General features: G+C 45.5%; 1 protein-coding gene across 1 annotated transcript; it reads right to left on the bottom strand.

Moving 5' to 3' along the window:
* Positions 1–4,857: 4,857 nt before the first annotated feature.
* LOC137908488 (apelin receptor B-like) lies at positions 4,858–5,928 on the bottom strand. The gene has a single exon (XM_068752895.1). The coding sequence runs from the start codon at positions 5,926–5,928 to the stop codon at positions 4,858–4,860; it is 1,071 nt and encodes a 356-aa protein (XP_068608996.1).
* Between the last annotated feature and the right edge of the window lie 7,781 nt (positions 5,929–13,709).

The raw sequence follows: 13,709 nt of genomic DNA, 5'->3' as shown, positions 1-13,709 counted from the left end.
TCCTGTAGGTAAAATCCGTTCCAATTGGCAATTTATTTTCCCGAAAATCAACTAAAACAAATATGCAGAGCTAAATATAATCGATAAATGACCACTTCTAGTGCACGCATGGGTAGATTGAGTCTTTAGAACAATATATATGGCGATGCACCAGTAGCCCCAAAGCTCACTGCAACTTCCCTACATCCACTAAAACTGTTTTCTGTTTCTTGACAAGTAACTCATCTGATATGATGCAGCAACTGCCACGGCCGCTATGACAGAGAAAGTATTTTACATCAATGAATACTTGCTATTCAAAGGCACATCTGTGAATGCAGAATTAAAATTTACAGGACCTTCACAAGTTGGCCGCACATTTGGCAACATGTTTAAATATCAATTCTATAAAATCTGCACAACCCTAAATAATCTCTTAAATATAAATTAAATCAACATTTTTTCCTGTGGGATCAGCCATATCTATTAAAGCTGTATCGTGTGACCTTTTTGTGTGTCGTTCTTGTGTGCCTGGCTTGCACGTACATCCATCGTTACCTGTGAGGCTTAAATCAGTGCAGCTGAGCTTCTAAACTGGCTTGGTCCTCCTGCAGACGACAGGGCGTCCATTTAGAGCTAAGGGAGGGAAGGATGCACAATGGAGAGGATAGAGACGGGCATGAAGGGACACTCTGTGCCCCGTGAAGACGATGGTTTTCTCTGAAAGTCGCATAACCCAAGATCCGGCGCCACTCGCTGCTTGGCCACTTCCTCTCTTTTTTTTTGGTTGTCGGAAACGACGCGTCTCCACTAATGATGTGCACCGTTGGCATGTCTGACATCTCATGAGACGTGGAAGCCGAGCAGAGAGTGAGGAAGAAAGTCACACCTGATTTTTCACCTCAAATGTTTGAATAGGTTCAAGCTCATTCTTTGTCACCCCTTCTCTGAGATTTGAATTTGGACATTTCTAGTGTGGAGGAGTGTCTGAAGCAGCACCCTTGTCCTCCAAGACCTCTGGTGGGGCATGCAGAGAACCCTAAAAGCACCAAGATGCCTCTGAAAGACAGGATATCCCTGGTCAGGAACACATGCCTTGCCCACCCTTTGCCTTTCCTGCCTGGCCTGCTGACTCCTATCCTGTCTGTGAGTTCTGTCATCCTCTTGGGACGTCGTGAGGAGCAGAGCGCTCATGATCAGGCAACAGGAAGGTAAGGGTCCTCCTCCAAGACGCTCCAGGGGTCAGCATCTCATCCTACCACTCTATGGTCAGGCCTGTGTCAGGGTCCGGTCTGCTGGCTTTGCAGCTCAGCCTCCATTGTTAGGCCGGAGGAGAAAAGTGTGCACACTTCCCGCGTCTGTTTTCTACACAAGATGCTTTATTAGGTTCTGATTTATGGTGGTTGGGGATGGGATCTCAAACATGCTGCGAGGCACAAAGCCTCAGGCTATTTTTCACCCATTGATATGATAATGAGTGAGATAATGGTGACCCCCCCACCCCATTACCTTTTCCTTTTGGTTTCAACTGATACTCAGCCCACATTGAATAAACCTGAACAGTGCTTTCAGGTTTGACGGAATGGTCTGCTTTGTGCTTAGTTTCTGGATCACCTGCCAATCCAGAGAGGAGGATTGGTTGTTTGTCTCTATTTAGAATCATGTATGTAAATTATACCACATTGAGAAAATCCTACACTTCAAATGAAAGCCCTCGAAGCATTACAACAATATTTAAAAGTGCAATTTCTGCAGAAAAAAAGGCACCTTTCTCTGTTTCATAAGTATATTCGATCATCTTGATTGTATTACTGCTGATTCAATGTGCAAACTGCATTTTAATTCTATAGACACAGCAATTTATCAATTTTTTTAAATATTCTTTTTACAACTCATTATACTGATGGTTTAATTTAAACCACTTAACTTCCCATGAGCTTAAAAAAGACTTTTTCAAGCTGTTTCCTGACAGCTTTGAAATAGTTTCATTTGCGGTTCGGTTAGATTCCCCTTTATTGTTATTACACATGTACAAGGGAACAAAACGCATTTTGGTTTCTAACCAGAAATATGATTAATAATAGTGAAAGTAAAGAAATAAAATGACTTCTGCTTTGGCCAGGAATCAAACCCAAGTGTCCCACACGGCAGGCGAGAATTCTAGCACTGAACCACCAATGTGAGAAGAAAATATTATTATATATTATATGTATATTAAGGAAGAGTTCATCCTTTTCACCTGCCAGGGAGGTAAATTATTATACGACTAACAACTTGTAACACGTAATGGAAGCGAAAGAAGCATTAAATGACAAATGATACTTAATTTAAGTAGAAGTACCTCAAATTTATACTTTACAGCACTTGAGTAAATGTATTTGGTTCCGTTCTATCACTGGTTGATTATCAAAGCGATGCTAATAGTTGTAATTTCACCATTTGCACAGCTTGATTGTGCAAAAATGGACCCTTTTCTTTTTTGCATTATTATCATTATCATCTTTATTATCCAATGCAATCATATGAGCACAGTTTTAGTGTTGCTACTTGTTGAGACTGAGTGACACTATACTGTAGATTCATTGAATGTTTCATGTTTAAAATGTTTGTTTTTTATAAAGCGCTCATTTTTATTTTGTGACTCTGTCCATCTTGTAAAGACGAGAACGTTTGTTTCAGATGCTTCACGAACACGTTTGTGTTTCAGTCACATTTCAACACACAAATAGAGGCTTTAAAAAAATAAATACATGAAGGAAAGGCTAAATGCATGCTTCTGAGTGCTTGTCACAGAAAGCTGTTGTACTCGTTTGTCGTTCCTTGCAGGGAGAGCGGACCGTTTGAACCCCCGCAGCAAGCCTTGCCTGTCCGTTCTTCACACTCTGTTATTACAGAGGAATGAAAACATTGGTGGAATCATTCCGAACAGCCATTCCAGACAAACATCCAGCCTGTATGTGATCAAAGGGCATATAAATCCCCCTTTTCTGTCGCAGTTCTTGATTTCTGGCTTTGGCAAAGTTCATGCCATGAAATCTGGGTAACACGATCACATTAGCTTCATAAAACGCACAAACCCATGAAAATAATCTACCCAGATTACATTTCACAGACATGGCTTTGATGCCAACAGGTGGAGGATAATGTGACAAATTGTCTTTTGGGAGAAAAAAGAAAATCAACCGCACGGAATTACAAAATGTCGTGTGTGCCGTTCCATCAATGAAGCATGTTGCTCTCCAGCACCAGAGAGGGTCCAGAGAGGGTCCCAGTTTTAGTCCTGAACTGGCTTTCAGGACTTTCCCGCTCTGCTCCTCATAATGTGGAACTAATTTCTGGAGTTGTCTTTTTCTAACAAAGACATTTGCATGTAATTATTTGTGCCTTGGCATGAAATGCTGCTGTGGAAGTGATGAAGGAGTGATTGCTGCTGCAGCTGTTGGAGTTTTTTTTATTATTTTTTTTAACTGAAGCTAAAGCTGAATTCCTTCTACAAGGAATTCAGCTTTTGTCACATTTACCTAAATGCCCCACAGCAGTGAAATGTAATTGTGGGTGATTTAGCCTAAGCCATTCTTCATCACAGGTTTTACACCCGAGCAGATCGTCGACTCGCACAGCAAATTAGCGGCCAAGGATTAGTCCAATCCTTCTATCTCCTTCTGTTGTCCTGCAAAAATCTCATTAGGGTCTCTAAATGGTTGGTCATTGAATTGTCATAAAACCTCAACACGTTTTTCTCTAATTTTCTGAATAGAAAACAGAAATTGTGAAATACAAATGAAAAGAAAAACCTCTAAATATGTTCAGAAAATAATCCTGAAGTCGTTGGGATTGACCATCCTCACACTTCCATCCCCGGGACAAAGCCACACGTCACGGGGGTTGATCCCATTTAAAAACGGTTGTATTTACCGACTGTGTGGGCAAATCATCATCAGAGGAGAAATAGGCCTGCTGGAAGAAGGAAACAGAAGTCAAATATGCATTTCCTGTGGACATACGCTTTGATTATGGTGAAACACAATGGGAGGGAGACTTTCCTCCCCTCAGCAATGCACCAACAGGAAGACGCACGTCGCCCGAGATGGGACATTCCAGCCACACCAGAAGGAACAGAGTGAGACCAAGATTAGGCTGTTTTTTTTTAAAGCACCTTTTTATTACAAATCATAAAACGTGGATTCCAAATGATGTGTATTCACTAAATGCATTCTTTCATGCACAGACTCACACTCACCAGCAGACTGTCAAACCAGTCACCTTTTAATTGGGCTCTCCACCAGCCTGAAAACATTTGTCAGCTGCCATCTGTCCGTCTGTCTGCAACTCCCAATCCACCCTCCCACTATCTCCGTGTCTCCTTACAACACTCTTATCAGACCCCCTAACCTCCTATTGACTGGCACACCCTTTCTAGAGACACACACACATACACACACCCACACACAACACTGCTGGTTGTGATGATATGACCGTCGGAGCTGGGCAATATAACGGCCTGATAGGAATCACACCTCGCGTGTTAACAAAAGAAACCAAGAACAGCAGGGGCAAATGCAGGAGGAATACATTTCACTGAGATTTGAAGACGTCATACGAAGCTCAGTTGTTCACACAAAGTTCATGACAGAAACAAGTGAGCTCTTTAAAAATACATTCCACTTTTTCTTAAAATAAAAACTCTAGTTCATTTGTCCCTTGTGGTTCAATTCTGTTGCCCGAGGACTCAAAGCAGGGCTGGATTCTGACGGACCACGAGCCCGACTGTCCATTTCATTCGTCTGCAAAATGGACCACAGACGATCTGGAAGGAAGCACAAAGCGCCGCAATCAACCTGCAATGTACCCAGCATGCTTCTGGGCCCTCGGCGGTCGTCACACCTTTGTGGCCAGAGACTGAGCCTCCGTCTTTTGAGAGGACAGGGAGCTGGCGGGGCTGGCGTGCAAGGACTTCTTCAGGTTGAGCAGGCAAAGACACTGGGATCTGAAGCGCAGGTCAAAGAAGGCATAGAGAAAGGGATTGAGGCAACTGTTAATGTAGGCCAGGCAGGTGGCGTACGGGTGAGCCAGCAGCAGGAAGCGCAGGAAGGCACAGGTGTCTGGAAACAGGTCCAGGTAAGACAGGGCATCGGCACTCTTCACCACGTGGAAGGGCATCCAGCAGGCAGCGAAGACGACCACCAGAGTGGTGATGATTTTCAGGAGCCTCCTCTTACGCTGGTCCTCCTTGCGCAGCGTGTTAAAGTGGCGGGTGACGGTGCAGCCGATGAAGCCGTAGCAAACCATCATCGCCAGAAAGGGCAGGAGAAATCCAAGCGCCGAGGAGGAGATGCTGAGACCGGCGATCCACAGGTTCTCTTGATTCTTGTTGCTCACCACCAGGCTGAAGTCCATGGCGCAGGACGTGCGGTTGCTGGTTGGGTCATACTTGGTCGTGCGGAAGATCAGGGTCGGGGCAGCCAGGAGGCCGGACAGCACCCAGATGGCCATCAGGGAGATCTGCGTGTTCCCACGGGTGCGCAGCTGGGAGCTGGACATGGAGTGGACGATGGCCAGGTAGCGGTCGAAGCTCATGCAGGTGAGGCAGAAGACGCTGGCGTACATGTTGAGCAGGACCACGTAGCTGCTGATCTTGCAGAGGGCCACCCCAAAGGGCCAGTGGTAGCCCATGGCCGTGTAAACGGCCCACAGAGGCAGAGTGATCACGAAGGTGAGGTCAGCCAGGGCCAGGTTTCCGATGTAGACGTCAGTGGCTCGCCGCTTGCCCTGGGCTCTCCAAACCGTGAAGATGACCACCCCGTTTCCAGAGAGGCCCAGGATGAAGATGAGCATGTAGAGCACCGGGATGACGGAGTAAGACGGAGTCCACTCGGAGTAGTCACACATGGAGGAGTTCTCCGTCTCCTCATAGTCGTAGTATTCATAAGGATCTTCGGTTTGCTCCATCGCTGAATCTTCTCTTCTCGTACCGAGTTCAAGAAAAAGATAGTAAAAGATTTAAAAAAAAAAGCTCAATCAAGTTAAAAGCTAGTGTCACTGCAGAGAGGCTTGATACAGTTGGCAGCACGCTGAAGTCTGTTGTTGCATGTGAAATCTGCCCCCGCCTTTATAGTCCCCCAGACGGCCCCCTCCTCCCCTCCCACTGCTGTCCTCCTCCTCCACCTCCTCCCTCTGCTGGAGGAGCATGTGTGCACGTCTGAATCCGGACTCCATGTAATACCGAGTCATGTCAAAGCACTGTAGGTGGTATTGGAACAGATTGTGTTCACTTCATTTGCACTTTTTAAAAATGTTTTATTGATTTATGTACTTATTTGTTTCTTTGTTAAGGATGTTAAGCTTTTAACGCAGTTTGTTTGTTTTTAGCAGGATTACAGAAAAACTGCTGGATGAATCTTGATGAAATAAAATCTGAAAATGGGTCTTGGTCTGATTCACTTTGACTTTTAATGGTTGGTGTATAAAGATACCAAGAACAATCTAGAACCTTTTGGTGCTGATCCAGAACACCATGTAGATCCAGTTAGGAGGGGAACGAGCAGCTTGGCGGAGGTCTGTGCTCTTTCCTAGTTTATTACATGGCAGTGGTTTGGACATGCCCGGACAGTAGACCATAAGTCAAACGTGGCCACATCAGGTTGCATAAAGGAATTCATTTTAATATGAATTGAGTCCTTGAGACACCAGAGCCCGTCGTTGAAACGCAAAGAGGATGATCTCCTTCCATTCGTCTCTCTGCTCTCATGTCAGAACATGCTCAAGAAGCTGCAACCACAAACCGAAGACAAAGTCAAGCTTGGCTTGTAGGAACTGAATGTTAAGCTATTAAAACGGTGACGTTTAATTGCTAATAAAAAAGAAATCAGTCATTCAGATTAAACAGATTTTCTTTAATCAAACAGAACAAAAGTCAAATCTACAATTATGTCTCTTATCATGGAGTTAATAATAGTAATAAATAAATGACAGTTTGATAAGTAACTTACACAAATTAATGGCAGGAGTAGAGTAAGATAAATTTCACCTCAGTGAGACCAGCAAAGTTAGGATAAATCATGTAACAATATGTTTACATCACTTGTTTAGACGTTTTAGTGAATTTCAGAGCAGAGCAATCCGCGCTTTGCACGATGTGAAAAAGAGATTTAGAAAGTAAAATGAAGAACAGATGCCACGTCAAATTAAAGCAATTAATTCCAAATAAACTCAAGTTTTACCAGCAAACATCATTTTAGGTTCCAAATCTGTGTGTCACATTCTAGTGGCGGTTTCAGAGCTGCCAAATACGTCACTGAATTTTGTGGAAAAGAGAACGCTTAGAGTCGTCTCCTTAAAGACAGCCATAAAACACCACTGAAAAGAATTCTTCATTTGACACTGCAGGATGAACCGAAGGGGGACACATTAAAGAGGAACATTTGTCCTCCTCGTCTCTTGGGTCCGTTTGTTGGCCCAGGTGGGACGTCTCTGTCCTCCGACTGCTCCGTCTCTCAGCAGAACGGCAGCAGTGGCGCCATGGAGCCGACCTTTAGACACAACTTCTGCATCACTCAACAATCTGGTTCTCCACTGATCCCTTCCTCCACTTCTCCATCTCGGCCTCCTCCTCCTCTTCTTCCTGCGAAGGCTGAGGCGGGGGGGAGGGGGGGGGGGGGCTTGTTGTTCTGCTTTTACCGTCATTAACCGTTCATTTCTTGCGTCTGATAATCAAACCGTTGCAGCTGTAGTTCTGCACCTCTTCCTAAACTCCGTCGCTCGTCTTAATTGTCCCGTCCACTCTTTGTCCGTCCAGCAGAACAGGAAGCGAAGGGGCTCAAAGCGCGCTTCCTATCAGCGTTCTTGTGGGATTGGGGGGGGCTGTTTATACTGGAGCACATGTGAATATACGCTTAAATGAAACATCGGGCCTCCCTGAATGCATCGATTGTGCAGCAGTTATAGGAGGACAATAAATAAATCTGCTGCAGATCGCTCTTCGGTCGCTTTAAACTACTCATCATGAAGAAAATCAAACTTTTTATCACCAGCAGGAGCAACAAGCTCCATCAGTTTGACCTGCAGGCGGGGGGGGGGGGGCTTTATGTTTTCACTTAGCATGCCAGAGGCCCCCGTTTTGACAGCATTCAGCTCGTGTTTGTCTTTTAATTGTCCACCTGTGTCCCGGCTTGATGGTCGTCACCGTTTGTGCTTTTCTCCCGTGTGTGTGCCCCCCCCCGTGCAGTAAACCACACACCATGAAGGAGCCACACACTCCTCGTTGGGGCTCTCACTTCACCACGCCACGGCGTTTCATACCCGTCATCGCTTTGCCTTCATTTGACAGCGATGAGTCAGCAATAGACAGCGGAAGCGGGGATTTAGAACCATACACACAGGCAGAGAGACACATTAATGCCCCCCCCCCGTCTGCAGGGCTGCAGAGCATCCGTTTGATCTTCCATCGACACCCTGCATGTTTAATGAGCCCGTTTCTGGCGATGCTTGCAGCACCAAAGGCCTGTGAGGTGTGTGTTGTCCTTGTGGAGGTGTGTGTTGGAGTCGGTGGGGGTCCGACAGTTGTTTGATGTGTGTGTTAAGCTGTCACAGACCACATGCACGGACCCCCCTGCGCAGAGACAGCTGGTTTTTCAAGGCGTTATTTGTAGGCAACTAGAATAAGATCATTCATGATCTCACACGTCTGAAATGATCGCAGCCCGTCGACCCGGATGATTAACAGACCCGTCGGCAAACGTCAGCTGCGGTTACATTACAGTCTGATCTGCACTTTAATTATCTGGCTGCTGCGGAAAGGTAACGCTTTGACCCAAATGGGTGTCTTCACTGCCTGCTGCTTCTTCTTATCTCCCCTCTACCCTTTCAAGATAAGGCAATGAGGTGATTGACACCAACTTGTTGGCCACAAAAGCCGCCGTGATGGAGCCGTTTAAGTTTTCCAACTACAGCTGGAAAGACTTATGTGTTTTAGAGAAGTTTGCAGGAATGAATAAGGTCAACGAAGTTTATATTTGGAACCTGAATCTTTAAATCTGGCTGAATTCCCGATATTATCGTGGCCGGTGTCGACTAGCTGTAGGTCTGTTGTGTAAGGAAAAAGTGTTTCCTTGCATTGTTTAGAGAAGGGTTAGGCATGTTTGGACAGGAACCCACAGCGAGGCCAGGAGATAATGAGATGAGGCCTCACAGATGGAAATCAACACGACAGGAGATGACACACATTTGACTTGCGCATGTGGGAAAACCTGTCTTTAAATTGGTTCAACAGCAGCTTGAAGGGACCTGCAGATGCTCAAAACTGCCCCAAGCATGGTGAAATACACGGTGCTTGATAAAGATTGCGTCTAGTTCAACTTGTGTCAGGGTTTGAATAGAGTTGATCTTCGCCCTGCATTAATGAATGGGACAGTTTATTCCATTTACACTTTAAACTTGTCGAGTTGTCCTCTGACACGTAGAACACGAGTGCTGGAATCTAACATAAGAGGGAGACTAGAAAAGTGCAAAAGTCCTCCTAAAATGATTGTCTTACATTTATTTTATCTGTATTTTTAGAATCCTTAACCATGAAAACAAAACATTAGCAATTGGATTCAAGTTGATATCATAATTAGTTTAGACAACAAAAAGAACACGTTCAGAGATATCGATATCTGAAATCGATCCATCCGACAACATTGTGTCTGTAAATCAGCCGATATATCGAGGATTATAAAGCTTCACTTACTGCAATGTTAATGACAACCTGCTTGGCCGAGGTAATAATGCAGCCACTATTAGAATTTAAATGCCACATGTCCTGGTTCAGATAATGGCGTTTTAACGTATAACTCATCCGTATATTCAGCGTTACTGCAGGCTGGATGAACCCACCCGGACATCCAGAGCAGCAGATAACCCTCGCATGCATGCCACATCGCTTCTCTGTTCGACCGCTCGGACTGTTGATATAAATCTTCCTGCTTTCGACATGTTGTTGTCCTCTCGTCTCGGGCAGGAGACCCTGGACTGAAATATCCATCAAATACAAATAGCAGGACAGGAGAGGGAAATCCCACACAGCATTAAAAAAAAAGAGGTATAAATAGCACCGACACTCGCGCTCAAGGTCGCCAATGACAATATGAGTGTTACAAAAAGGTGCGGCGCCTCTTTGTCTCTTACACAGGAGCCGAGAGGAGCTCAAACCGCAGGAAGCCAAAGGGAGAGGTTCATTTATCTGGCCGAGAGGTAACGCTGCTGCTGCAAGACACGGCAAATGAGTTTGTTTAAAAAGGAAGGACACGCATTTTCACTCAGCTAGACGATGAACAATGGACCCGCCGAGCCGAAATGTGTAACGTAGGACATAAACATTAATGACGCCAAACCACATGGACGGCTCAGAGACAGCGGCTCTGAGGAAAAGACAGGAGGCGGAGCTAGAAGATGCTGAGGTTCTCCTTGGGAGTGACCAGGTTGGACAGGATTAGAAATGAGACAATCAGAGGGACAGTGAAGGTTAGACGTTTTGGAGACACGGTCAGAGAGGACAGACTTTGATGGTTTGGACATGTCCAGAGGAGAGACGCGGACTATATCGGTAGAAGGATGCTGAGGATGGAACTGCCAGGGAACAGGACTAGAGGACGACCCAGGAGAAGAGACATGGACGTAGTGAGGGAGGACATGAGAGTGGCTGGTGTTGGGGAGGACGATGCAAAGGACAGGGCTAGAAGATGACCCAGGACAAGAGACATGGACGTAGTGAGGGAGGACATGAGAGTGGCTGGTGTTGGGGAGGACGATCAGGGATCAGGATGTTTGCTCTGCAGGATTAACAAAGCTTTTCAGTCTTTCATCGTTCACGCGTAACACAAAACGTCTCGCTGGTTTTTATGGCCGCCCCAACTTCACAGAGTCCGGAAACATAAGCCAGCAGTTTAGCTTGAAGCTCGAGAGACGCACACACAAACTCGCCCACCGTATAACAGCCATGACTGGGCGGGGCGCAACACAATAAGTTATTGTAACCTCAACCCGAAGGTGCTTTCATCGTTAGCTTAGAACAGGCTGAGGCCGCTCACTGACCAGCGTTAACACCTCTTCTGCTTCGTTCTCTCACACTTCTAGACACAAGCGTGCAAATTTAAATGCAAAAATAAGACTCGCCGTTTTGGAGCCTATCCCAGCTTGCTATGGGCGAGAGGCGGGGTACACCTCGGATGCGTCGCCAGCCACGCAGAGACACTCACACACTACGGACAATGTGGAGTAATCAATTCACCTAAAATGCACGTTTTTGGAGGAAACTGGAGAAAACCCACGCAGACACATAAAATACTCCTCACTGATAGGATTCAAACCCGGTGCCTTCTTGTTGTGAGGTGACTGCACTAACAACTACGCCACCATGCTGGCCTGCTGAATATAAAACGTATTATTTATTCAATTGCTAGATTTTACTCTCATTTCTGAGGAATCCATTTTCATTATTGGCCAAATTTAATTGAACGTGCAAGATAATTGTATTTGCCGGAAACTTATAATTGGTTGTCACATGCGTCCCAGTAAATTCTGATCCAGGGTTATGAGGTCCACAAGAAGGCTCTCTCTCCCTCTAACACACCCCGTGACCCCCCACCCACCTCCATCCTCCATGTATCCTCTCCGAGCTACCAACAAGGAAAGACGGGACTGGATGCACAGGAAGAGAGGGGACAGCGGGGATGTGGCACAACAATGGCAGGAAGCGACTTCAGATCAATACGGTTTGGCAAAACAGAAGCAGCGAGGCAACAAACATCCCCGGCCAAGAGATAAACACGTAACACACACAGAGCGAAATATTTGTCCTAAGAAGACCCACCAACAATGTCTGCTGAACATGTTTCAGAGAATACGTCTCTGTATACTTACATATTTATAATTTTATTACACTACAGGACATATTCCAGCGCAACAACCCTTAATGACCGTCTGTTAATAAAGAGCCGTTAATAAAAAAAAAAAAGATTTAAAAAAAAAACATGTGTGTGAAACATCAAAAGGGAACATGTAAAACCTGAAGAATGAGCAACGGCTTGTGTTTGCATGCAGGAACCCAGAAGAGGAGGAAGGTCGCTCAGCAGTTCAGAGGTCACAACAAGGTCCCCGAAAGGAAACCTTAGAGGTACGGAGGTCGTATAAAGAGTAGAATGACTTGAAACTTATCAATCAAGTCGGAAGAAGGATAATTCAATGATCTTCCACAGCCATGAACAAGGAAGCGTTCAAAAAGCACTGAGTTATCAACTATTACAAATATTGGTGATCTGTCTCTGCCCCTCAACATGAGTTATCAATGACATTTTAATTTGTTTGTATTTAATTTAATTTTAATTTTAATTTATTGTTATTGAAATAATATCATCAACAAAAACAAACACGCAATGGAATAAACCACGCGCCTCCATCAGTCTGATGCTGCGTCCAGCTGCACAGATCGGGGGGGGGGGGGGGGGGGGGGTTCCTGCATGGAACCAAACAGGTGTGTGTTATCATTTCCCAACATGAATCACTAAGCCAGTGTCAAAATACGTGATGGATCTGAGCTACTGTTATCCCGTGGGGAGCCATTAGAGAGGACACGCACATCCTGCCCACTGTCCACTGAACAGGCATCTGTCTGAACCCTGAAACTTTCCAATTCCTGTCCCACATGGAGCCCGTACGAGGTCTCAGTCCCACGAGGCGGGCTCAAAATAAAGAACACGTGAATTAAATAAATAACTATAAAGCATTCGGAGAGCACAGACCTCCGCCAAGCACCTGGGATTTACAACAAAAAATAATGATGCTACATTTATTTGATCTCTATTTCTACTGCAATGTTAATGAAAGGTTCAAAGTGATCCAGAATCCAGGATCTCTTCTGGATCATCACCAAACTTTTATCAACTTTTCCTGAAAATGTCTTCAAGATATGTTTTTGCTACTCTTTGTTGCTAAACGACAGATAAATGCAGGCAGAAACAAAACGGCGGCGGCTACAAAGCTAACCATGCATTCACAGATTGCACCAAAACCAATGCAGTCATTATCAGTGGGTGTTTGGTGCCCCCCCCCCCCCCCCCCCTTGGGTAGATGAAGAGGAGGAGGAGGATGGGGGATCCCAATCAGGACCTCGGCCCTTGTTACCAAAAAGCATTAGAGGAGCTTTACAGTCCACAAAACCAGACTATAATCTCCCAGACGCTTTACACATATGTCCTGGTGAGATTATCCCCCCCCTCCCCCTCTCCCCCCACAGACAGCTACATGTAAACAGACATGGCATGTGTGGGGCATCGGTTTACACGCATACGCTTAGAGGGATGGAATGTAGGCGTTAAACTTACCCAGCAAGCAGAAGATCCACGTTTAAAACAGCAGCAGCTCGTCCTCTGGTTCATGGTGAATGCAATCAGCCGTCTCCACCAATAGGACGCAGGTGTGGACGTTGTCCACGAGGGACATGCCACCGTCGGCGACGCAATGCTCGTTTGACTTTATCAGATGCTCTGATGGTGAGATCTTTGTGCTTTAGGGTTATACAAAGAGACGTCGTCCCGCCGCCGAGTCCAGCAGGACGTCAGGGACATTTTCTGGGTGGATTATTCATCATGTGAACTCAGAGGTGGAGGATAAGACGTCAAATCCAGTCTCACGGTGTCCCGAACAGCATTTGATGAGATTTAAAGCTGAAGGTTTTAGCATACAGAATGGACCTG

This window comes from Brachionichthys hirsutus, chromosome 19 (genome assembly GCF_040956055.1).
Source record: "Brachionichthys hirsutus isolate HB-005 chromosome 19, CSIRO-AGI_Bhir_v1, whole genome shotgun sequence".
Classification (NCBI taxonomy): Eukaryota; Metazoa; Chordata; class Actinopteri; order Lophiiformes; family Brachionichthyidae; genus Brachionichthys; species Brachionichthys hirsutus.
Note: the sequence above shows the minus strand (reverse complement) of the source record. Positions and strands in the feature narration are given on the sequence as shown.

What these genes read in the sequence shown, in the direction of transcription:
- LOC137908488 (XM_068752895.1), bottom strand. Translation starts at nt 5,928, where the DNA reads ATGGAGCAAACCGAAGATCCTTATGAATACTACGACTATGAGGAGACG.